This window comes from Bombina bombina, chromosome 3 (genome assembly GCF_027579735.1).
Source record: "Bombina bombina isolate aBomBom1 chromosome 3, aBomBom1.pri, whole genome shotgun sequence".
Taxonomy (NCBI): Eukaryota; Metazoa; Chordata; class Amphibia; order Anura; family Bombinatoridae; genus Bombina; species Bombina bombina.
The window spans coordinates 446,056,135-446,079,585 of NC_069501.1; the positions used below are offsets into that span (position 1 = coordinate 446,056,135).

A 23,451-nucleotide genomic window follows, 5' to 3' on the forward strand; every position below is an offset into this window, starting at 1 on the left:
AAATGAACTGTGAATAAGGAATGTTATTATCAAATGTACTTACCCACGTGGCACACTGAAGAAATTGCTCTCTGTCTCTGAAGTTTGCTGGTGCACAGCAGGAACAACCTTTTAAAATATATTGTAAACATCTTCATCATAGTTATTTGAGAAACTAATTAGCAACATACACAACAATTTAGCCACCAATCAGCAAGCGCTACACAGGTGCTGAACCATAAATGTGCCGGATCGTATGCTTACATTCCTGCTTTTTAAAAAAAAAAAAAAATTAGCAAGAGAAGGAAGAAAAATTGATAATAGGAGTAAAAATAAATTAGAAAGTTGCTTAAAATTGCATGCTCTATCTGAGCCATGAAAGAAAAAAATTGGGTTTAGTATCCCTTTAATGGGGAATTTTACAGAAGGATAATTGGATACAATTGTGATCAATCCCATGATGATTGTGGCTAGATGTGTCAACTCCAATAATAAATCTGGACTGGCTCCTCCAAGTAGGGCAAGTGATTAGTGGAGATTGGCTATTGAAAAACAATTGAAGCAAACAAGGCGATGATGCATTTTAAAACATTTTCAAACTCAATATAGTAAATAAAAAATGGGTTGTACAGGAGATTTATTCTCAAGGAGGTATTATAATAATGATTTTAGCTGTACCTTCTTTAGAGTTCAACTGAGAAAGGATCAGAATTATTTTATCCAAATCTTATTATAAGTAAAAAATATCTTAATGTACCCAGCTATCTTACAAGAACAACATATGTTTAATAGGAAACAGGTACCAGTGTTGCAAACTTATCTTTAGTGCCTGATAACATTAGTGCCATCTGCTTATTTCCTGTGTGCTGATAAAGCAAATCAGCATCCTTATCAGGTGACTAAAGTCTAACAGCTAAATAGATGAAACGCAACCAGTAAAATCAGTTATAGTCCAACAGCTAAATAGATGAAACGCTACCAGTAAAGGGCCCAAATACGAGTGGAGCGCAAACGTTTGCACACAATTGATAAGGGGTTTATCGTAGGTGTTTGCACTCGTCAGGCTTATAGCTCATAGTACTAGTTGAAAGTAAATGCAATCGCCTGATCGTAATCGTGATTTACGCTAGGATGATTACCACGACTTCAGAACTCTGGTTAACTGTTTTGCGAAACTAAAAAGTGTAAAAAAAAACACATAAAAAATACATAACAAAGTATAGTTACACTCATAATACATTTTATAATAAACATTTATTTAAAAAAATATTGCTCAAAAAAGATGAGATTATAAGGGCTCAAAGATATATGAGGTCTCAGGTGTTAGAGAAAAAAAAGTCAGACAAAGGGCTTTAACATTGAGTCATACAGAAACATGTCTACAGATGGATATGTATGTATGTATATATATATATATATATATATACATTTGTATTTACGTATTTATAGGTGTATAAATGTATTTACAGACATATACACACATATAAGCACATATGTATACATAGATAGACATATATAAGTGCCTTGGAGCCCTTTGTAAGTAAGTAGATGAAAACATGAAGAAAAAAAAACATATTTATGCAATATTCATTTTAAATAAAGGTTTTAACTATGTATTTAGTGTAAATTTTTCACATTGTAATGTTCCTATATATATCTATATACAGTATATATCTATGCCTATATATAATCATGTATAGGTATAGGTATAAATATATTGTACCAAAATACCATCATATATATGTAGAAATATTTATTTATGAATTAAAAGAACATTCTTGTATGTGAAGAAGATTGGAATGTGAAATATTTCCATGTTGGGTTAGCACACGTGAGAATATGCGATCAGGTTTGCGTGAGAGTGGGGTGTTTTTTTCCACTTTTTTCTCTCCATTGACTTCTATGGAGGAATACATGAAAGAGCATGTAATATTCTAACTTGCACTTGTCTGGCTAGCACTAAAACAAAAACAGTTTACTTTAAACTCATAATACGAGCGCAACCCGACGAGCGCAAAAAGCTTAGCGGGAGCGTTAATTAGTGTTCCACTTATAAATCAGTTATAGTCCAACAGCTAAATAGATGAGATGCTTCCAGTAAAATCAGTTAAAGTCCAACAGGTAAATAGATGAAATGCTACTAGTAAAATCAGTTATGGTCTACAAGCTAAATAGATGAAACACTAGCAGTAAAATCAGTTATAGTTTAACAGCTAAATAGATGAAACGCTAGCAGTAAAATCAGTTATAGTCTACCAGCTAAATAGATGAAACGCTAGCAGTAAAATCAGTTATAGTTTAACAGCTAAATAGATGAAACGCTAGCAGTAGAATCATTTATACTCTAACAGCTAAATAGATGAAACGCTAGCAGTAAAATCATTTATAGTCTACCAGCTAAATAGATGAAACGCTAGCAGTAAATTCAGTTATAGTCTACCAGCTAAATAGATGAAACGCTAGCAGTAAAATCAGTTATAGTCTAACAGCTAAATAGATGAAACGCTAGCAGTAAAATCAGTTATAGTCAGTTAAAATAGATGAAACGCTAGCAGTAAAATCAGTTATACTCTAACAGCTAAATAGATGAAACGCTAGCAGTAAAATCAGTTATAGTCTAACAGCTAAATAGATGAAACGCTAGCAGTAGAATCATTTATAGTCTAACAGCTAAATAGTTTAAACACCACCAGTATAGGGCCAGATTACAAGTGAAGCACTTATTAACACTCATGTGTTAATTGCGCTAGAAGTAAGCTTTTCGCATGCATCGGGTTGCACTCGTATTATGAGTTGAAAGTAAATTGATTTCACTTGTGCAAATCTGATGAGCGCAAAAAGCAGAACTTACAATATAACGTGCGCTTTCACGTATTCCCCCAAAGAAGTAAATGGAGAAAAAAAAAGTGGAAAAAAACACCCCAGTCCCGCACAAACCTGATCACATATTCTCATGTGCATTAACTCAACATGCAAATATGAATATTTCACATTCCAATGTTCTTCACATACAAGAATATGTTCTTTTTATTCATAAATAAATATGTCTACATATCTGATGTGTGTTTTTTGTACAATATATATATATATATATATATATAAATTATATATATATATATATATATATATATATACACACACTGTATTAATAACAAAAAAGCAGCTTTTACTGTATCTTAGCCCAGCCAGCCCAGCCAGCTTATGTATAAAATATTATTTATGATTGCTGGTGGTTCTGATTTTACTAAATAAAAACATTAATCTAGATTACGAGTTTTGCATTAAGGTGCGTTACTACTTTTAACGCTGAAAAAATGGCCATTACTCTGGAATGGCCAGGAACGCATATTATGAGTTGTGTCGGTATAGCTATACCGCAATCATTTTAGCCTGTAAAGTAACGTCCATTCCGCTATGTGGGATTTCCAGAGCGCCGGTATTACAGGTTGTGCATTCAGGCTAAAATGCTTGCGTTACAGCCTATACCGACACAATCCATATCGCCATCTGAGAACAGTAGTTATGGATTTTGCGAAACAAAAATGTTTCACAAAACTAATAACTAAACTGTTACACTAACACCCATAAACTACCTATTAACCCCTAAATCGCCGCCCTCCCACATTGCAAACCCTAATTAAAACGTATTAACCCCTAATCTGCTGCCCACCCACATTGCGACTATTAAATAAACCTATTAACCCCTAATCTGCCGCCCACCCACATTGCCAACACTATTTAAATATATTAACCCTTAAACCATCACTCCCTGACATCGCCGGCTTTATAATAAAGTTATTAACCCCTAAATCTCCGGCCTCCCACATGGCCGCCACTAAATAAACTTATTAACGCCTAAACCGCCGGCCCCCCACATCGCAAAACACTAAATTAAATTATTTACCCCTAAACCTAAAACCCCCCTAACTTTAAATTAAAATTACAATATATCTATATTTAAATAAATAAAAACTTACCTGTGAAATAAAAATAAACCTAAGTTTAAACTATAAATTAACATTACTATTCTAATAAAATAAAAAAACTACCAAGTTAAAAAAATCTAAATTACAAATTTAAAATGGCATACCTTTCATTCCTATTGGTTGACTTGATTGTTCAAATTCAAATCAGCCAATAGTATCAGCCAATAGTATGAGAGCTTCTGAAATCCTATTGGCTGTTCAAAACAGCCAATAGGATGAGAGCTACAAGTTCTAAAAAGAATGAAACAGGCTGTCTAGTGGTGATTTCTGTCATTGCTGCATTTTCCCTATTAGGGATTAGCTGTGTGTTAACACAGTATGAAGTAAAAAATATCTGAGATGTTGGATATCTAATTTGCATATCTTACCCAGAATCCTCGTGTGCATTGGTAACAGTGTATATGGAGTTTTACTGGGTGAAAGCAAGCAGGGATACTTGCCTAAATGTGCTAATTTACTATGCAACAATTTTCATTGATTTACTTTTGAGACATGGAGGATTTTAATCTCAGACTTTTATCTCCACCATAATTTTAATGAATTTTGATTTAACCTTGAAATGAGCTTTACCTAAGCAGCAATCAGAAATCTATCTACTACTGAAGAGTTCTAACAAGAATGAAACAGGCTGTCTAGTGGTGATTTCTGTAATTGCTGCATTTTCCCTATTAGGGAATCACAGTATGTTAACACAGTATGAAGCAAAAACATCTGAGATGTTGGATATCTAATTTGCATATCTTACCCAAAATCCTCTTGTGCATTGGTGTAAAGATCCTGTACTGCAGGCAGTTTAATGATTGGAAAGTTTCCTATTGTTTAGGATGCTTGAAATATCTCAGTAGATAAAGGAGATTAGAACAATAATTTGTAATTCAAAATAGCTTAGGATAAAGCAGAGAGAGCAACTATGTTACTCCTATAACACTCAATAACTAAGCACTTGTCTAAGGTTAGAAGACAGGTGATATAGAGTAGGTAGGTTGGTCTAATGAATAAAGGTGGTATTGGAAGTTATTCACACAAGTCAGTTTAAGGTGGAATACCTGACAGAATCCCCCCTTCAAGCAAACCGCACCACGGTTTGTGGCCGAGGTCTATGAGGATTGCGTCTATGGAATTGAGCAACAAGCTTAGGGGCAGTTATATGAGACTCCGGTTCCCAAGTGTCCTCATTGGGGCAGTAGCCCTTCCAACGAACCAAGTATTGTAGTTCACCATTATGAATCCTGGAGTCAGTGATCTCCTTCACTTCATATTCCTCAGAGTTCAAAAGTGGTGTTGTTGGTGGCATCACCTGAGTCTTGGTGATTTTAGCTGGTTTCAACAGGGAGACGTGGAAGGTCGGATGGATGGTTAAGGTAGAGGGCAACTGAAGGGTGATTGCATTCTCGTTGATTACACGAATGATCTGAAATGGTCCTATGAATAGACTGGCTAATTTTTTTACTGGGAACTTGAAGTCGTAGATTTTTTGTCGACAACCATACCCAATCCCCTGTAGTATATGTCGGCGGTGTTCTTCACCTGAGATCGTAATAATTTTTCTGCACTACCTGTGCGGTCTCCATATTTCTGCGAAGTAGTTGGAAATTCTCAGTTATTTTATCAGCCAATTCTTCAATGGAAGGATTCGATGTGACTTGTTTTGAATTTACGGAGATATTGGGATGGTATGCAAAATTAGCAAAAAATGGGGATAACTTAGTAGAGGAATTGGTACAGTCATTATACGAAAATTCAGCTAAAGATAAGTATTTTTTCCATTCATCTTGATGATATGCACAATAACATCGTAGGTAGGATTCAAGCCACTGATTAAGGCGTTCAGCCTGTCCGTTGGTCTGCGGATGATATGCAGTGGTGTATCTGTGTTTAATTTGGAGTTTCTGGCAGAGGTTTCTCCAGAAGCAGGAGGTAAATTGAGTCCCTCTGTCCGTGGTTAGTATAGATGGTATGCCATGTAATCTAACAACATTATCGATGAAGAGCTGAGCGGTTTCAGAGGAACTGGGAAGTTTTTGAATTGTTATGAAATGAGCTTGTTTCGTAAACAGATCTATAACGACTAAAATGGTATTCATACCTGATGATACTGGTAGTTCAACGATAAAATCCATGCCCAAATGGGACCATGGTCTATCTGGTATCTGAATGGGCATGAGTAAGCCATAAGGAGCTTTCTTTTCAGACTTAGAAGATGTGCAGACGATGCAGTTATGTACATATTCCGTTATGTCTTGTATCATCTTAGGCCACCAGTAACTCCTAGAGATTATTTCATTTGTTCTTGTAATGCCTGGATGACCGCAGAGAGGAGGATTGTGGTGGTCCTTAATTAACTCCTTGCGTAGGGATATAGGGATGTATAATTTATCCTTTTTGTACTATAAACCATCTGAGGATTTCTGTAGATCGTCTGGAATATGTGTTTCAAAATGAAGAGCCTTGTGGTACTTAGCCTTGTCACAGTAAGTTAAGCCAATGAATTTCTCATGAGAGATGATTTCTGTTGGATTGTCATTATTTACAGGTATGGGATCTCTTCTGGAAAGAGCATCTGCCTTGCCATTTTTTGAGGCAGGTCTGTAGACTATCTGGAAATTAAATCTACTAAAAAAAAGACTCCAGTGTACCTGACATGCTGAAAGTGTCTTATTCCGCTGTAAGTACTCCAAGTTCTTGTGATCGGTATACACCAAGATGGGAAGTAATGTGCCCTCTAGGAGATGTCTCCAGTACTCAAACAATCTCTTGATGGAAAGCAATTCTTTTTCACCTATAGGGTAATTCCTTTCAGGAGGAGATAACAACTTTGAATAAAAAGCTATGGGATGTAAAGGGTGTGTGATATCTTGTCTTTCTGAAAGTACTGCTCCAAGTACATACTCCGAGGAATCAACCTCTAAAACAAACTGTAATTCAGGGTTTGGATGACATAAAATTGGAGCAGAAGTAAAAGAGGTTTTTAGGAATGTAAATGCTTCTTCAGCCTTTGGGTTCCATTAAAATACGGTTGATGATCCAGTTAAAGCTGTCAGAGGTTTAGCTATTGTGGAATAGCCCTTGATAAACTTTCGGGAGTAGTTGCTAAACCCTAAGAACCTCTGAAGTTCCTTTTGTTTTTTTGGGGTAGACCACTTTTCAACAGCTTCCACTTTGTTCGGTTGCATTTCAATTCCTTCTGGGGATGTAGAGTACCCCAAAAAGGAGATCCTGGTGGTATGGAAAATACATTTTTCTGCTTTGGCATACAAACTGTGAACTTGTAACCAGGATAAAACCCATCTCACATGCTTAATGTGATCCTCTAAAGTTTGTGAATATATTAAAATGTTGTCTAAATAGACTACGATACAAATATCCAACAGGTCCCTAAACACATCATTGACGTAATGTTGAAAAGTGGCAGGGGCATTACATAGGCCGAACGGCATTACCAGATACTCGTAGAGCCCATATCTGGTACGAAATGCTGTCAGCCACTCATCTCCCTCTCGTATGCGAATGAGATTGTACGCGCCCCTTAAATCGAGTTTAGTAAATATGGTCGCCTCATGCAACCATTCAATCAGTTCGGGGATTAGAGGGAGAGGATATCTGTTTTTTACTGTGATCTTATTTAGTTCCCTGTAGTCTATGATGGGACATAATGACTGATCTTTGTTCTTGACAAAGAACATTCCCACACCAGCAGGAGAGACAGAAGGTCTTATAAATCCCTTCTTCAAGTTGTCGTCTAAATAAGACTTGAGGTGTACCAATTCAGGTTGGCTTAAGGGATATAGATGGCCATAGGGTATAGCTGAGCCTGGCTTCAAATCTACGGGGCAATCATAACTACGGTGAGGAGGTAGTGTTTCAGCCTCCCTTTTACTAAACACTTCAGAGAAATCTGCATACTCGGGAGGTATTTGTAAACATTCCTCAGACATATTTATAGAATGAGGAGGGTTTAAACAGACTTTTTGACAGTGAGAGGAATCTAAAGAAACCTGTAGAGTTTTCCAATTTATTACAGGTTCATGTACTCTGAGCCACTGGATGCCCAATACATTAGCGAAATGGGGGGAAGGGAGGACATCAAAGCGCAAAAATTCATGGTGGTTAGAGTGAGTACTTACTAATATGGGTACAGTATGGTGAGTTATTGGGCCGCTAGAAATATATGTACCATCAACAACACGCATAGACACAGGCTGTTGTTTTTGCTCAAGTGGTATTTTATTAATTCTAACAAACTCCAAATCAATATAAGTCCCATGTGCACCCGTGTCAACTATGGCTTCTGCTGGGTAGCGCTTACGGTCCCACTGCAAGAAGAGAGAGATGGTACAGTAGTTAGATTTAACCTGAGGAGAATCAACAGTATTACTCAAAACCCACTTACTCTTCTTGTTTTTCTTTAATAAGGGGCATTCTCTCACAGTATGTGCTGGATTGGCACAATATAAACATAATGCTTTAGACCTCCTCTTTGTTTTTCCTCCTCAATAGACCTATGTCCATAGGTTCCTGTGTGACAGCAGTCGCGCTGGGATGGTAGGTAGATGGAGATGGCCTTTTATAAGTTTGATCTGAACCATGGCGTTCATTCTTTCTTTCTTTCTTTCTTTCAGCTGTCTATCAATTTGTACTGAGAGTCTCATTAAACCTTCTAAGGAATCAGTAAGTTCTACTTGGGCCAGTTCATCCTTTATTGCGTCGGACAGTCCTAAACGGAACTGATTCCTTAGTGCTATATGGTTCCATTGAGAGTCTGTTGAAAACTGTTTGAATTCAGTGATGTATACTTCAGCTTGTTTTAGTGCCCTCATTTTAGTTTCAGCTGTTAATTGTGTGTTGGTGTCAGAGTATAATTCATCCATTGCAGCCAAAAAGCTAGGGAGAGACGAGATAATGGGGTTGTTGGTCTCAAAGAAAGAGTCTGCCCAGATTCTTGGTTCACCCCTTAAATAGGTGATCATTGTCAATACCTTCACCCTATCAGTGGGATAGGTTTTTGGTTTTAACGTAAAGTTAAGGAGACAGGCATTTCTAAATTGTCTGTACAGCCGTCTATCCCCTGAGAAAACATCTGGAGGAGAGATGTGTGGTTCAGGGACGCTCTCATAGGTGGTTGCCTTCGATGTTATAGCATCCTTTATGATCTTCATTAAGGTTTCATTTTCAACCTGTAGGTTGGTGAGGGCTTGACCCATTTGATCCACTTTCTGAGATAAACCATACACTATCTGCGGCAGTTCCGCTGGATCCATTTTATTGGCTTAGTTATTATGTTAGGATTCAACTGATGAAAGACAGTTGTTTGGATCTGCAACTGCGAAATTGTTATAAAATGTCTCAATGGAGCTGAGATTTTTCTTATCAGGAAGACAACCAACTAGCTCACAGTGAATTTTTGGTAAGATACAGTTGAGGTATATTCAGGTATGAACCTGGTTATGATCTCAGAAATAAATCAGAAGAATGTCTCTCTCTATGAGGAAGAGCTATATATATAATTAAGCAGGCAGTCCTGATTAACTGAACAGTGTCTCTTGTTATCATATACCAGGTGAGTAACGAATTGCAGTGATTAGAAACTTCACATATATACATATATACAAATTAGAACATGTTCATGCTTACTACAACCTCAGGTCACTTTGCTTGTAGTTATTTTCAGTGAGAGGAGAGTTTCTGATCTGCAGCTGACAGGCAACAGTGAAGCAATGCAATCAGGTAAGAGAGAGAGCGGCTGTATGGAAACTGGAACTCAATTACATGTTGTTATTCCTTAGAGCCTTTAATGTAATTAGTCAGCGGCAGACTTAGTTACAGTGACTGTGACAAACAAAAGTGCAGAGGTTTGGTATTGTAGCACAACTGTTTCCTTTTAGAGGTGGTGATTGCTGCAGCTTGTGGGAGTCAGCATGAAGTGGGAATCAGTCTCCCAGTTTGTAAAGATCCTGTACTGCAGGCAGTTTAATGATTGGAAAGTTTCAGATTGTTTAGGATACTTGAAATATCTCAGTAGATAAAGGAGATTAGAACAATAATTTGTAATCCAAAATATTTTAGGATAAAGCAGAGAGAGCAACTACGTTACTCTTATAACACTCAATAACTAAGCACTTGTCTAAGGTTAGAAGACAGGTGATATAGAGTAGGTAGGTTGGTCTAATGAATAAAGGTGGTATTGGAAGTTATTCACACAAGTCAGTTTAAGGTGGAATACCTGACAATTGGTAACAATGTAATATGGAGTTTTACTGGATGAAAGCAAGCGGGGATACTTGCCTAGATGTGCTTATTTCCTATTCAACAATTTTCATTGATTTACTTTTGAGACATGGAGGATTTTAATCTCAGACTTTTATCTCCACCATAATTTTAATGAATTTTGATTTAACCCTGAAATGAGCTCTACCTAAGCAGCAATCAGATATCTATCTACTACTGAAGAGTTCTAACAAGAATAAAACAGGCTGTCTAGTGATGATTTCTGTAATTGCTGCATTTCCCTATTAGGGAATCGCTGAGTGTTAACACAGTATGAAGCAAAATATCTGAGATGTTGAATATCTCATTTGCATATCTTACCCAGAATCCTCTTGTGCATTGGTAACAGTGTATATGGAGTTTTACTGGTGAAAGCAAGCAGGGATACTTGCCTTTATGTGCTAATTTCATATGCAACAATTTTCATTGATATATATATATATATATATATATATATATTGGATATGCATCTGAGCATGCGCAAGAGCATGCACGAAATGCGTCAGATCGCCCGCACCTGTCCTGTTCTCAGTTACGTGCTTTACTTCCAAGCTTGTATAAACCACTTTTGGTACACGATTCTGGAAGTCCTCATCTTTGTCTGTCCTTATGCTTATGGCTGAGCTAGCCCTGAGGACTGGAATCTCACTTTTGAGCATCCAGCTCTAGTTCCTGACAGTTGTGCTACTCTCAGTGTTCCCCCTGGCAATTCTAGTACTAACGTACCTCTACGACGTCACCTTGGAAGGAGGAGCCCAGCCACGGAGCTGCTTTTCGAAGCTTCCTACACATCGCGTCTACTCTGGCGCACACAGCTGATCCTTAAGGGGTACTGGGAGCCCTTGGTAAGACCAGTATACGGTACAGCTTCTTTGAGGACAACACAGAGAATATACGGAACACTACACAATATTTCTGAGCCGTCTCTTTCCCTGTCTGGGATTCCCTGGCATGGTAATACAGCACACCAGTTCCTGGCTTTACATGATCGAAGAGTCAATCGAGGGGTACGTGGAAATTTTTGTACACGCCTTATCTATATACAACCGGGGGTGACACACAGTGACTTTCACTTAACAGCGCACAAGTAGCTGAGAATACCACTTGATTGTCAGCAGTATTGCACCACGTCTTGTGCAGCGCTTTCACGTAACACAGCACTGTTGGGACGTACGTTTGATTAGACACAGTTCCTAATTGTTTTTTGCATACACAAACCGAGAGAAGCACCCTCACAGGAATGAACAACCGACTCAATAATATTATTTGCCTGTTCTATGGCGATTTACCACCTGGGTGCAGCTTCTTTTAGCCCAGTAATGCTTTTCACAGAGAAGAACTTTCCTGTAGTATATCAGTCTGATCCTGCCTATTACGGTCAGTCCAGCCCATAAATACCAGGCAATTCCTCTCTGAACAAGGAACACAGCAACCCCAGATGATCATTTCAGCCTTCATTGGGCCTTGTTAGTGAGGTGCAGCCATATTCCTCTAAGCACACTGAGCAAGGAGTCCACGTCTGGTTTCCCCTTTTTCCCATAGGGAGACTAAATACACACAGAGAGAAGCACACTCACAAGAACGAACAACCGGCTCAATACCATTGTTAGCCTGTTCTATGGCGATTTACCACCTGGGTGCAGCTTCTTTTAGCCCAGTAATGCTTTTCACAGAGAATAACTTTCCAGTAGTATATCAGTCCGATCCTGCCTATTACGGTCAGTCCAGCCCAGAAATACCAGGCAATTCCTCTCTGACCAAGGAACACAGCAACCCCAGTATATAAATACTTTTGAGCACTTCCCAGTCAAATACATTTAAACATGCAATATCATTTTTATTCAAATTTAATGTGTTCTAATGTATTTTTAATATAAATAGTTTAAATTCATATGTTCTTCACATAGAAAAAAAAACATTTTTATCTTTAAATAAATATTTCTCTCTCTCTCCCTCTTTCTCTCTCAATCTCTCTCTCCCTTTCTCTCTGTTTCTCTCTCTTCTTATAGATATATAGGTATATATATATATATATATATATATATATATGGGAGTTTACAAATAACACTTTATTTAACAAATATGCAAATGGACAAAACAGTTAGTAAGGTACTCAAATGGATAGTCAGAGATGGGAATGTGCACTTCCAAGCTCCTTTGAATCAATTACACCAAAAAATGAGTGTCTTACCAATTAAAAACATAAGGGCCATGTGGTGTGGTTCACCAAATATATCTAGGGAAAGCTAGAATAACGATTATCTGTATATCGCAGTTTCATACAACAAACATTTCAATATTATTCACATAGGCCTAGATTTAGAGTTGGGCGGTAGCCGTGAAAACCAGCGTTAGAGGCTCCTAACGCTGGTTTTGGGCTACCGCCGGTATTTGGAGTCAGTCAGGAAAGGGTCTAACGCTCACTTTCCAGCCGCGACTTTTCCATACCGCAGATCCCCTTACGTCATTTGCGTATCCTATCTTTTCAATGGGATCTTTCTAACGCCGGTATTTAGAGTCATGGCTGAAGTGAGCGAAGTGAGCGTTAGAAATCTGACCACAAAACTCCAGCCGCAGAAAAAAGTCAGTAGTTAAGAGCTTTCTGGGCTAACACCGGTTTATAAAGCTCTTAACTACTGTGCTCTAAAGTACACTAACACCAATAAACTACCTATGCACCCCTAAACCGAGGTCCCCCCACATCGCCGCCACTCGATTAAATTTTTTTAACCCCTAATCTGCCGACCGACACCTACGTTATACTTATGTACCCCTTATCTGCTGCCCCTAACACCGCCGACCCCTATATTATATTTATTAACTCCTAACCTGCCCCCCACAACGTCGCCGCCAGCTACCTACAATAATTAACCCCTAATCTGCCAACCGCAAAGCGCCGCCACCTACGTTATCCTTATGTACCCCTAATCTGCTGCCCCTAACACCGCCGACCCCTATATTATATTTATTAACCCCTAATCTGCCCCCCTCAACGTCGCCTCCACCTGCCTACACTTATTAACCCCTAATCTGCCGAGCGGACTGCACCGCTACTATAATAAAGTTATTAACCCCTAATCAGCCTCACTCCCGCCTCAATAACCCTATAAGAAATAGTATTAACCCCTAATCTGCCCTCCCTAACATCGCCGACACCTAACTTCAATTATTAACCCCTAATTTGCCGACCGAATCTCGCCGCTACTGTAATAAATGGATTAACCCCTAAAGCTAAGTCTAACCCTAACACAAACACCCCCCTAAATTAAATATAATTTAAATCTAACGAAATAAATTAACTCTTATTAAATAAATTATTCCTATTTAAAGCTAAATACTTACCTGTAAAATAAACCCTAATATAGCTACAATATAAATTATAATTATATTATAGCTATTTTAGGATTTATATTTATTTTACAGGTAACTTTGTATTTATTTTAACCAGGTACAATAGCTATTAAATAGTTAAGAACTATTTAATAGCTAAAATAGTTAAAATAATTACAAAATTACCTGTAAAATAAATCCTAACCTAAGTTACAATTAAACCTAACACTACACTATCAATAAATAAATTAAATAAAATACCTACAATTATCTACAATTAAACCTAACACTACACTATCAATAAATAAATTAAATACAATTCCTACAAATAAATACAATTAAATAAACTAACTAAAGTACAAAAAATAAAAAAGAACTAAGTTACAAAAAATAAAAAAATATTTACAAACATTAGAAAAAAATTACAACAATTTTAAACTAATTACACCTACTCTAAGCCCCCTAATAAAATAACAAAGACCCCCAAAATAAAAAATGCCCTACCCTATTCTAAATTACAAAAGTTCAAAGCTCTTTTACCTTACCGGCCCTTAAAAGGACCTTTTAAGGGGCATGCCCCAAAGAATTCAGCTCCTTTGCCTGTAAAAAAAACCATACAATACCCCCCCAACATTACAACCCACCACCCACATACCCCTAATCTAACCCAAACCCCCCTTAAATAAACCTAACACTAAGCCCCTGAAGATCTTCCTACCTTGTCTTCACCATGCCAGATATCACCGATCGTTCCAGGCTCCGAAATCTTCATCCAAGCCCAAGTGGGGGCTAGACATCCATCATCCGGCGGCTGAAGAGGTCCAGAAGAGGCTCCAAAGTCTTCATCCTATCCGGGAAGAAAAGGCGATCCGGACCGGCAACCATCTTGATCCAAGCGGCATCTTCTATCTTCATCCGATGACGACCGGCTCCATCTTGAAGACCTCCACCGCGGACCCATCTTCTTCTTCCGACGACTTCCCAATGAATGACGGTTCCTTTAAGGGACGTCATCCAAGATGGCGTCCCTCGAATTCCAATTGGCTGATAGGATTCTATCAGCCAATCGGAATTAAGGTAGGAAAATTGTGATTGGCTGATGGAATCAGCCAATCAGAATCAAGTTCAATCCGATTGGCTGATCCGATCAGCCAATCAGATTGAGCTCGCATTCTATTGGCTGATCGGAACAGCCAATAGAATGCGAGCTCAATCTGATTGGCTGATTGGATCAGCCAATCGGATTGAACTTGATTCTGATTGGCTGATGCCAATCAGAATATTCCTACCTTAATTCCGATTGGCTGATAGAATCCTATCAGCCAATCGGAATTCGAGGGACGCCATCTTGGATGACGTCATTTAAAGGAACCGTCATTCGGCGAGTAGGCGTCGGTTGAAGAGGTTGGATCCGCGTCGGTTTGTGCGCCTCTCTTTTTGTCTTCGGTTGGAAAGAAGATGGCTCCGCTCCGCTCCAGAAGAAAGAAGATTGAAGATGCGGCTTGATAGAAGACTTCATCCCGATGATGGACTTCCGACTTCAGCCCGATGATGGATTTCTTCAGCCGCCGCTTGGATCCAGACTTCAGCCTGAGGATGGACGTCACTCTTCAGCCCCCCGCTTGGGCTTGGATCAAGACATCGGAGGCTCTTCTGGACTGATCGGGACCCGGTGAGGTGAAGACAAGGTAGGGAGATCTTCAGGGGCTTAGTGTTAGGTTTATTTAAGGGGGGTTTGGGTTAGATTAGGGGTATGTGGGTGGTGGGTTGTAATATTGGGGGGGGGGGTATTGTATGTGTTTTTTTTTACAGGCAAAAGAGCTGAATTCTTTGGGGCATGCCCCGCAAAGGGCCCTGTTCAGGGCTGGTAAGGTAAAAGAGCTTTGAACTTTTTTAATTTAGAATAGGGTAGGGCATTTTTTTTATTTTGGGGGTCTTTGTTATTTTATTAGGGGGCTTAGAGTAGGTGTAATTAGTTTAAAATTGTTGTAATATTTTTCTAATGTTTGTAAATATTTTTTTATTTTTTGTAACTTAGTTCTTTTTTATTTTTCGTACTTTAGTTAGTTTATTTCATTGTATTTATTTGTAGATATTGTCTTTAATTAATTTATTGATAGTGTAGTGTTAGGTTTAATTGTAGATAATTGTAGGTATTGTATTTAATTAATTTATTGATAGTGTAGTGTTAGGTTTAATTGTAACTTAGGTTAGGATTTATTTTACAGGTAATTTTGTAATTATTTTAACTATTTTAGCTATTAAATAGTTCTTAACTATTTAATAGCTATTGTACCTGGTTAAAATAAATACAAAGTTGCCTGTAAAATAAATATTAATCCTAAAATAGCTATAATATAATTATAATTTATATTGTAGCTATATTAGGGTTTATTTTACAGGTAAGTATTTAGATTTAAATAGGAATAATTTATTTAATAAGAGTTAATTTATTTCGTTAGAATAAAATTATATTTAACTTAGGGGGGTGTTAGCATTAGGGTTAAAATTAGCTTTAGGGGTTAAAAAATTTATTAGAGTAGCGGTGAGCTCCGATTGGCAGATTAGGGGTTAATACTTGAAGTTAGGTGTCGGCGATGTTAGGGAGGGCAGATTAGGGGTTAATACTATTTCTTATAGGGTTATTGAGGCGGGAGTGAGGCGGTTTAGGGGTTAATAACTTTATTATAGTAGCGGTGCGGTCCGCTCGGCAGATTAGGGGTTAATAAGTGTAGGCAGGTGGAGGCGACGTTGAGGGGGGCAGATTAGGGGTTAATAAATATAATATAGGGGTCGGCGGTGTTAGGGGCAGCAGATTAGGGGTACACAGAGATAATGTAGGTAGCGGCGGTTTACGGAGCGGCAGATTAGGGGTTAATAATAATATGCAGGGGTCAGCAATAGCGGGGGCGGCAGAATAGGGGTTAATAAGTGTAAGGTTAGGGGTGTTTAGACTCGGGGTACATGTTAGAGTGTTAGGTGCAGACGTAGGAAGTGTTTCCCCATAGAAAACAATGGGGCTGCGTTAGGAGCTGAACGCGGCTTTTTTGCAGGTGTTTTTTTCAGCTCAAATGGCCCCATTGTTTTCTATGGGGGAATCGTGCACGAGCACGTTTTTGAAGCTGGCCGCGTCCGTAAGCACCGCTGGTATCTAGAGTTGCAGTGGCGTTAAATTATGCTCTACGCTCCCTTTTTGGAGCCTAACGCACCGAAAACCCAGCCATTCTGTGAACTCTAAATACAAGCGGTATTTAAAAGGTGCGGGGGAAAAAAAGCATGCGTAGCTAACGCACCCCTTTGGCCGCAGAACTCTAAATCTAGGCGATAGATTGCAAACATACTAAGCACTCAAAGGCGACTTCCTGCCTGCGTACTACTTTGATTGAACAAAGTCAGCCGATTTCTAGCTTTGCATTTGCATATTTGTTAAATAAAGTGTTATTTTTAAACTCCCATATATTTGACTACTTAGTGTCTAATTCTTAGACTTGTGCATGGTCGAAAAATTTGTTTCGGTTTGGATCAATTCGGATTTTTTCGAATTTCGGTTCGGATTGATTCGAATTCGGAAAAATTTTAATGAATTTGTTTTGGATTCATTCGGATTCGAATAAATTCAGCTGGATTCGGTTCGATTTGATTCGGAAATTCGGAATTTTGGTATGTGTTAGGTGGGATGTGCTGTGTATTAGACTAGTATTATGTACTGTATATTAGGTGTAACCCATAGCAGAGTGATATAACCTAATATACTGTACAATACTAGTGTAATCCATGGCCATCCGAATCTACCGAATAAATCCGAACTAATTCGGATTTATTTGGTAGATTCGGTACTACCGTAATTCGGAAATTCGAATCGTTCTGAATCTCCTAATTTAACAAATTCCTCCGAATTTGGATTTGGAACGGATCGAAACGCACATGTCTACTAATTCTACACTTGGCTTTAATGTCACAAATCCCCTATTTTTCTACTAGATATATAGGTATAGATGGGGGTTTCCCCCCAAAAAAATATCTATTTAAAAATAACAAAAGAAACATTTTATTTTATATGAAGAACATTGAAATTTGAAGTATTCCTATTGCACCTTCAGGTTTAGCGCAGGTAATCTAGAGCAGTGTTGCATTAGGACATGAGCAATAACTTATACTTTTATTTTTCAGCAGCCCATAGAAGTCTATGGGGACAAGTAAGCACTGTCGCAATATCCAAAGTCCTGATGTTAGCCCTTTTGAGTTTTTACTTTCAACTTGTAATGCACACTCTAATTTTGCCTCAATAATTATTTACTTGAGTTCAGTTAGCGCATGAGTGGGAAAAAAAGTTAGCACGCCACTTGTAATCTAGCCAGACATGTTTAATTATACACACTGAATTTGGATGCTTTCTCTATAACCGAAATCTGGGCAGTGATTGGTTAGCATGTGCAGGAGCTTATTTATATCTATCCCTAATTGGCTCCACTAAAAGAGATAATGCAATGCTCAAGAGGCTTTTAAAGACTGGAAAACAATACACATTTTAAAACAAATAAAATTGACTTTATTAAATATTAATTTTATATGCTGATATTTTACAACACAGTGATTATTTTCTGATACATATTTAAACAAATTAATGTTCTTTTAAGATAAAAGGATGTAAAATAATGGGGCACGTATTGGCATCACAGGTTTACTACACCCTACCGGACTGATTATCCGTACCTGTCTCTTTTAGTTGTCATCTAGGGATGTTGCCAATCTCAGCAAAGGCATAAAATGTAGAGTTTAAGATTTCCTGCTGTTAGAATTATAACCAAGATCCATCCAAATATAGACACTTACCTCTGTGTCATTATTGGCTGTTGATTGAGCACATCTTCCCAGCTCCTTTTTGAAGAGATGGATCACTGCATTATAAACAAGCTCATATTGTTCCTACAAGAAATTCCAGAAATGGGAGTGAACAGTGTAAAATGCCATATGAAGACAATTTTTGTTTACAAACAACTTTACACACAGACTTAACTTCTGTTTGCATGTTAGCTAAGCATAAGCATAAATCTGTTTTTTAAATATTGTAAGAAAATCATTTCAATGTCTATGTGATTGAATACTCTGTGATTATTTATTTATTCTCTCCCTAATTAAAGAATAAATGAGGAAGGCTAATGAAGAAATCCCTGATAGAATGTTGCTGAATATGTTGATACTTAAAAAGCAAAATGAGCCAAAGGAAGTCAAACCCTCCCAATTCCAGCTGTTTTCAGTATTGTTAAAACATAAATTCATAATTGTATAAGATTTTGACAAAAAGGGATCAAAAGGGTTAAATCTATCCAGAAATTGGATAGACAAGCCAGCTGACCAAACATGTAGCAAACCAATTTGTAGCTCAGTATTTTGCATTTTCATTTGTACCTCATCACTTATTTTACATCTCAACCATGGTCCTCAATTACCCCCAACAGGCCAGGTTTCCATTAAAGATGAACCCGTGCACAGGTGAAGTATTCAGTTGATCAGTAACCATGGTTACTAACCTGCTCTCACCCATAAGCTGATTATTTAACCTGTGCACTGGTTCAGCTATAATGAAAACCTGGCCTTTTGGGGGTACGTGAGAACTGTGATTGAGAAACACTGACATGCATGACATACTTAGGCACATTTAGCCATAATCTATATGTTTTTTTTCTTATATATGCAATGCTTTTTATTATTATTATACATTGCACTAATAATTAGGAATACAGAAACAATACATTGCATATTGATGCATTTCAGCCTTTTCCGGCAAAGGGTCAAGCTGACTCAAAGAAAGGTGATTAGGGTTCGGTGTGCCCAGGTGCACCCTAGGACGATCACTGATCCCTTTTGCCAGTAGCTGAATAGTTTTTATATACTTGAATATATATAGAGCTGTCCTCAACCCTTAAAGGGAAAGTATACACCCATTTTTATATAACTGCATGTAAAAGACAATACTATAAAGAAGAATATGCACAGATACTGATCTAAAAATCTAGAATAAAACCTTTTAAAAACTTGCTTAGAAGCTCCCAGTTTAGCACTGTTAATGAAGTAGTCTGAGAAACCCACTAAAATGGGCTGAGTAAACAAAAAGAGCGGACACCCCCTTTCCCTGCATATGAAAAGACATATAACATAAACAGGAGCCTACAGGAGTCTGTAAACACGTGTATACATCTGGCACTGTGGGGCTTGGTTAGAAGTCTCAAAATCAGCACAATGTTATTAAAAAATAAGAAAAACTATACATTTTTTTATAGAAACACTACCAGATGTGCTACATAAATGGATCATCTAAAAAACATTTATGCAAAGAAACAGCTAGTGTACAATGTCCCTTTAAAGAGGGAGAAAAGAGTAGGCAGGCAGGATAATAACTACAGCTGGGAATGGAAAAAACAACAACATTTCTGTGATTCAAGGAGTAGGCAAGGTAACAGCGGCCCAGTATTATTAACCCCATATTTTAAAGTTCAGAGCAAGGTAGCAACATATTTCTACATCTCTTGCAAACCCTCGAAAAAGGTATATGAGCTTGTTTGAATCATGGTGGTGCTTCTATTTGTTTCTATTTTTCTTAATTACCCATTAATGGGACATTAAATACTAAGGGCTAGATTACAAGTGGAGTGCTAATTTATCCAGCTCCCGTATATTTATTTAAAGATAAATTAGCACTCCGAAAATTAACCAGAGATCAGACCTCTGGTTTATTTTCAAAATGTGCCCAAATTGTCCCCCTAAATTAAGTAAAGTTTGGGTTTTTGAAATAAAAAAATATTAGCATTCTTATTTCTTTAAAAAAAAACTGCACAAAGCAGTTTTTAGGGCTTAAATTGAGCGGGTGTGGGGTGTTAGAAACAAAATACGGCACTGAAAAGTGCCTTTACATTACGGTCTATAGGGAACTGTGTGTTCTCTATAAATATATATGTATGCTTATATACATACATATATATGTGTGTGTTAATATGTGTATATACACATATTAACACATAAATATATATGTATATATTCATGTACATATATATTTAATATTTGCTGCCCAACGCTGCACAACTTACTCCCTTCGCTGCTCTAGGTTCTCAGCCATATCTGACAGCATGAGATGGAGGCTCCCATTGGAGTAATGGGTCTCAAATTCTGCAGAGCTCAACATCACCAGTCTATGGAATCACACTCTCCTGAGCGCAAAGCTTCCATGCAATGCAAAATCGAGGTTTCGCGTAAGCAATATTTTGCACTCCACTTGTAATCTGGCCCTTAATAAATGCCAGAAAAAAATGTATATTCAAGTATTCGAAGTTAGCCAGAGAAGCATATAGATATATATATATATATATATATATATACACACACACAGAATGTTCTACCGAGGACATTTTTAGTGGGTATTCCAATATTAGAATTAGCTAATATTATTGCATAAATTATCATTAAATACATTTATGTTAAATGATTCAATAAATTTGCTCTTTGAATAACAGAAAATGATATATTAAAAAACATCACACTGCCCCCACCCGGCTACTTCATTATGCCACCTGGCTTGCAAAATTTTTCAAATACTGAAAAAATAAATTTCACGTTTTAGTACCCATAAAGGCCCTACCATTTTGTAACCTTGGCTTCCTTTTCTACTGAGGCCAAATAGAAACAATTACCAGTTGTATAGAAGTGTCAAGTCTTGAGTCTGCACTTCCGCTTTTAAAAGTAATTGGAAATCCCACAATTTTCAGAATTCATTTACATGAAAGGAGGAAGAAATAAATGAAAGAATATTGTAGTTTTTTTTAACTACATTTAATGAAACATTTTATATTACAATATTAATTTGTTTATAAAATATTTTACCAGGAAGGATACATTGAGATTTCTCTCGTTTTTCAAGTATGTCCTGGGTCCACAAAACATTGCATTGTTACAATAGGGTACAATAATATACAGAAACAATATTAATACATAATATATGCAGAAATTTAACATAGAACAGGTAGGAAATCTATAATCAACCATGACAGGTGCATTCTGTTTTGAGATACATAGAGAGGGATCTCTTAAAGGATATTAGGCTTGGGGAAGGTTTGAAAGTGTGCGGGAGGTTGTGGTGCTCTGTAGGAAAAGAAGGATTGAGCTGCTTTCTTTTTGTATTGAGGCAAGATAAATAATGTGCTGGTACTGGATCGGAGGTTATAGGAGGTTGGAATAGCCAGGGAGAGCATTCTGCTCAGGTAGGGTGGGAGCTTCCCAGAACAACTCTTAAACACAAGGCAGGAAAGATGGAGGGTGGGTCTGGATTCCAGCGTCAGCCAGTTTAGTTCTTTTAGCATGTCACAATGGTGGGTCCTGTAGTTACATTGTAGCACAAAGCGGCAGAATGAGTTACACAATGTATTAAGTTTATTAAAGTGAGTTTGCGGTGCAGGTGCATTTACTACGTCCCCATAATCCATTATTGGCATCAGCATTTGCTGTACAATCTTTTCCTTTACTGTAGGGCTGAGGCAGGATTTGTTTCTGTACAGGGCACCTAGTTTTGGATAAAGTTTAGATGCAAGTTTTTCTATGTGGAGGCCAAACGGTAGATTGGGGTCTAACAACATACCCAAGTATTTGAAAGAGTGGACTGCGGTCAGTGTGATTTTGATGGGAATTTTGTAGATTGTGTAATTTAGGTCCCATTCCAAAGATCATTGTGACAGTTTTGTCAGTGTTTAGGAAGAGTTTGTTTTTTGAGATCCACTTTTCTACCTCTGTGAACTGGTCTTGGAGCACTGCTTCAAGCTGCGGCAGATCGGAATTGTTTGCATAGACTACCGTGTCATCTACGTACATGTGTACAGTTGAAGATTTGCAGACATTAGGCAGATCATGTATAAATAATGTGAATAGTAGGAGGCAGAGAATGGAACCATGGGGAAGACCACACGTGACTGGGAGAGGTTGGGAGTCACTGTCAGAAATGGAGACATATTGTGATCGATCCGATACATATGATCTAATCCAAGTTAGCGGATGATTAGCAATACCTGAGTTTTTTAGTTTGAGCAGTAGTATGTCATGGTCTACTGTGTCAAAGGCCTTAGCAAAATCAAGGAAAATAGCTCCAGTTAGGTCTCCTTGTTCCATTCCAGTTTGGATTTTGTTGCAAACTTTTAGGAGGGCAGTTGTAGTGGAGTGATTCGGGTGAAAAGCTGATTGATCAGGGGTCAGATAGTTAGATTGTTTGTAATATTCACATAATTGCATATGGACACATTTTTCTAAGATTTTTGACAATACTGGGAGCAATGATATTGGACTATAGTTAGAAACCAAGGTTATCTCCCCACTTTTATGAATAGGCACTACTCATGCAGTCTTCCAAAGTTTGGGTATGTATCCAGACACCAATGATTTGTTAATTAGGGTTGTTACAGGTTTAGCAATTGCTGGCGCACTGAGCTTCAACAGCATTGCTGGGATTTGATCAGGTCCAGACTGTTTTTTCATTTTTAGATTATTAAGGTGTTTCTCAATGACATTGATGGGTACAGGTCTAAAATTGAACTTCTCTACATTGGGTTTTTGCTGATTTAGTGGGGCCTGATCCACATTTGTAGTTTCAGGATGCATGTCATTTATTAGATTGTAAATCAGGGTGGTGAAGCATCCGCCAAAAAAAATAATTGTTAAAGGCATTTGCTACTTTTTAGGGGAGTTGCAGGGTTTGGTTGTCCACATTGACAGTGGAGGGTTTGGAGTAGATTGGTGGAGTTTGTAAGTTATTTATGAGTTTCCAAAACTTTCTAGGGTTTGATATGTTATTGTTCAGATTTTCACAGAAATATTGGGCCTTGGCCAATTTTGTTTGTTTAGTGCATATATTTCG

The 23,451-nt window shown here is 37.6% G+C and overlaps 1 protein-coding gene across 1 annotated transcript in view; it reads right to left on the bottom strand.

Moving 5' to 3' along the window:
* LOC128652383 (tyrosine-protein phosphatase non-receptor type 22-like) overlaps positions 1-23,451 on the bottom strand; it is a 180,430-nt gene that overhangs the window by 85,583 nt on the left and 71,396 nt on the right. Inside the window, exons 11-12 of the mRNA XM_053705321.1 lie at positions 18,393-18,485; positions 44-108 (exon numbers count right to left, since the gene is read on the bottom strand). Coding sequence (XP_053561296.1) covers positions 44-108; positions 18,393-18,485 — 158 coding nt within the window. The remainder of the gene's footprint in view (positions 1-43; positions 109-18,392; positions 18,486-23,451) is intronic.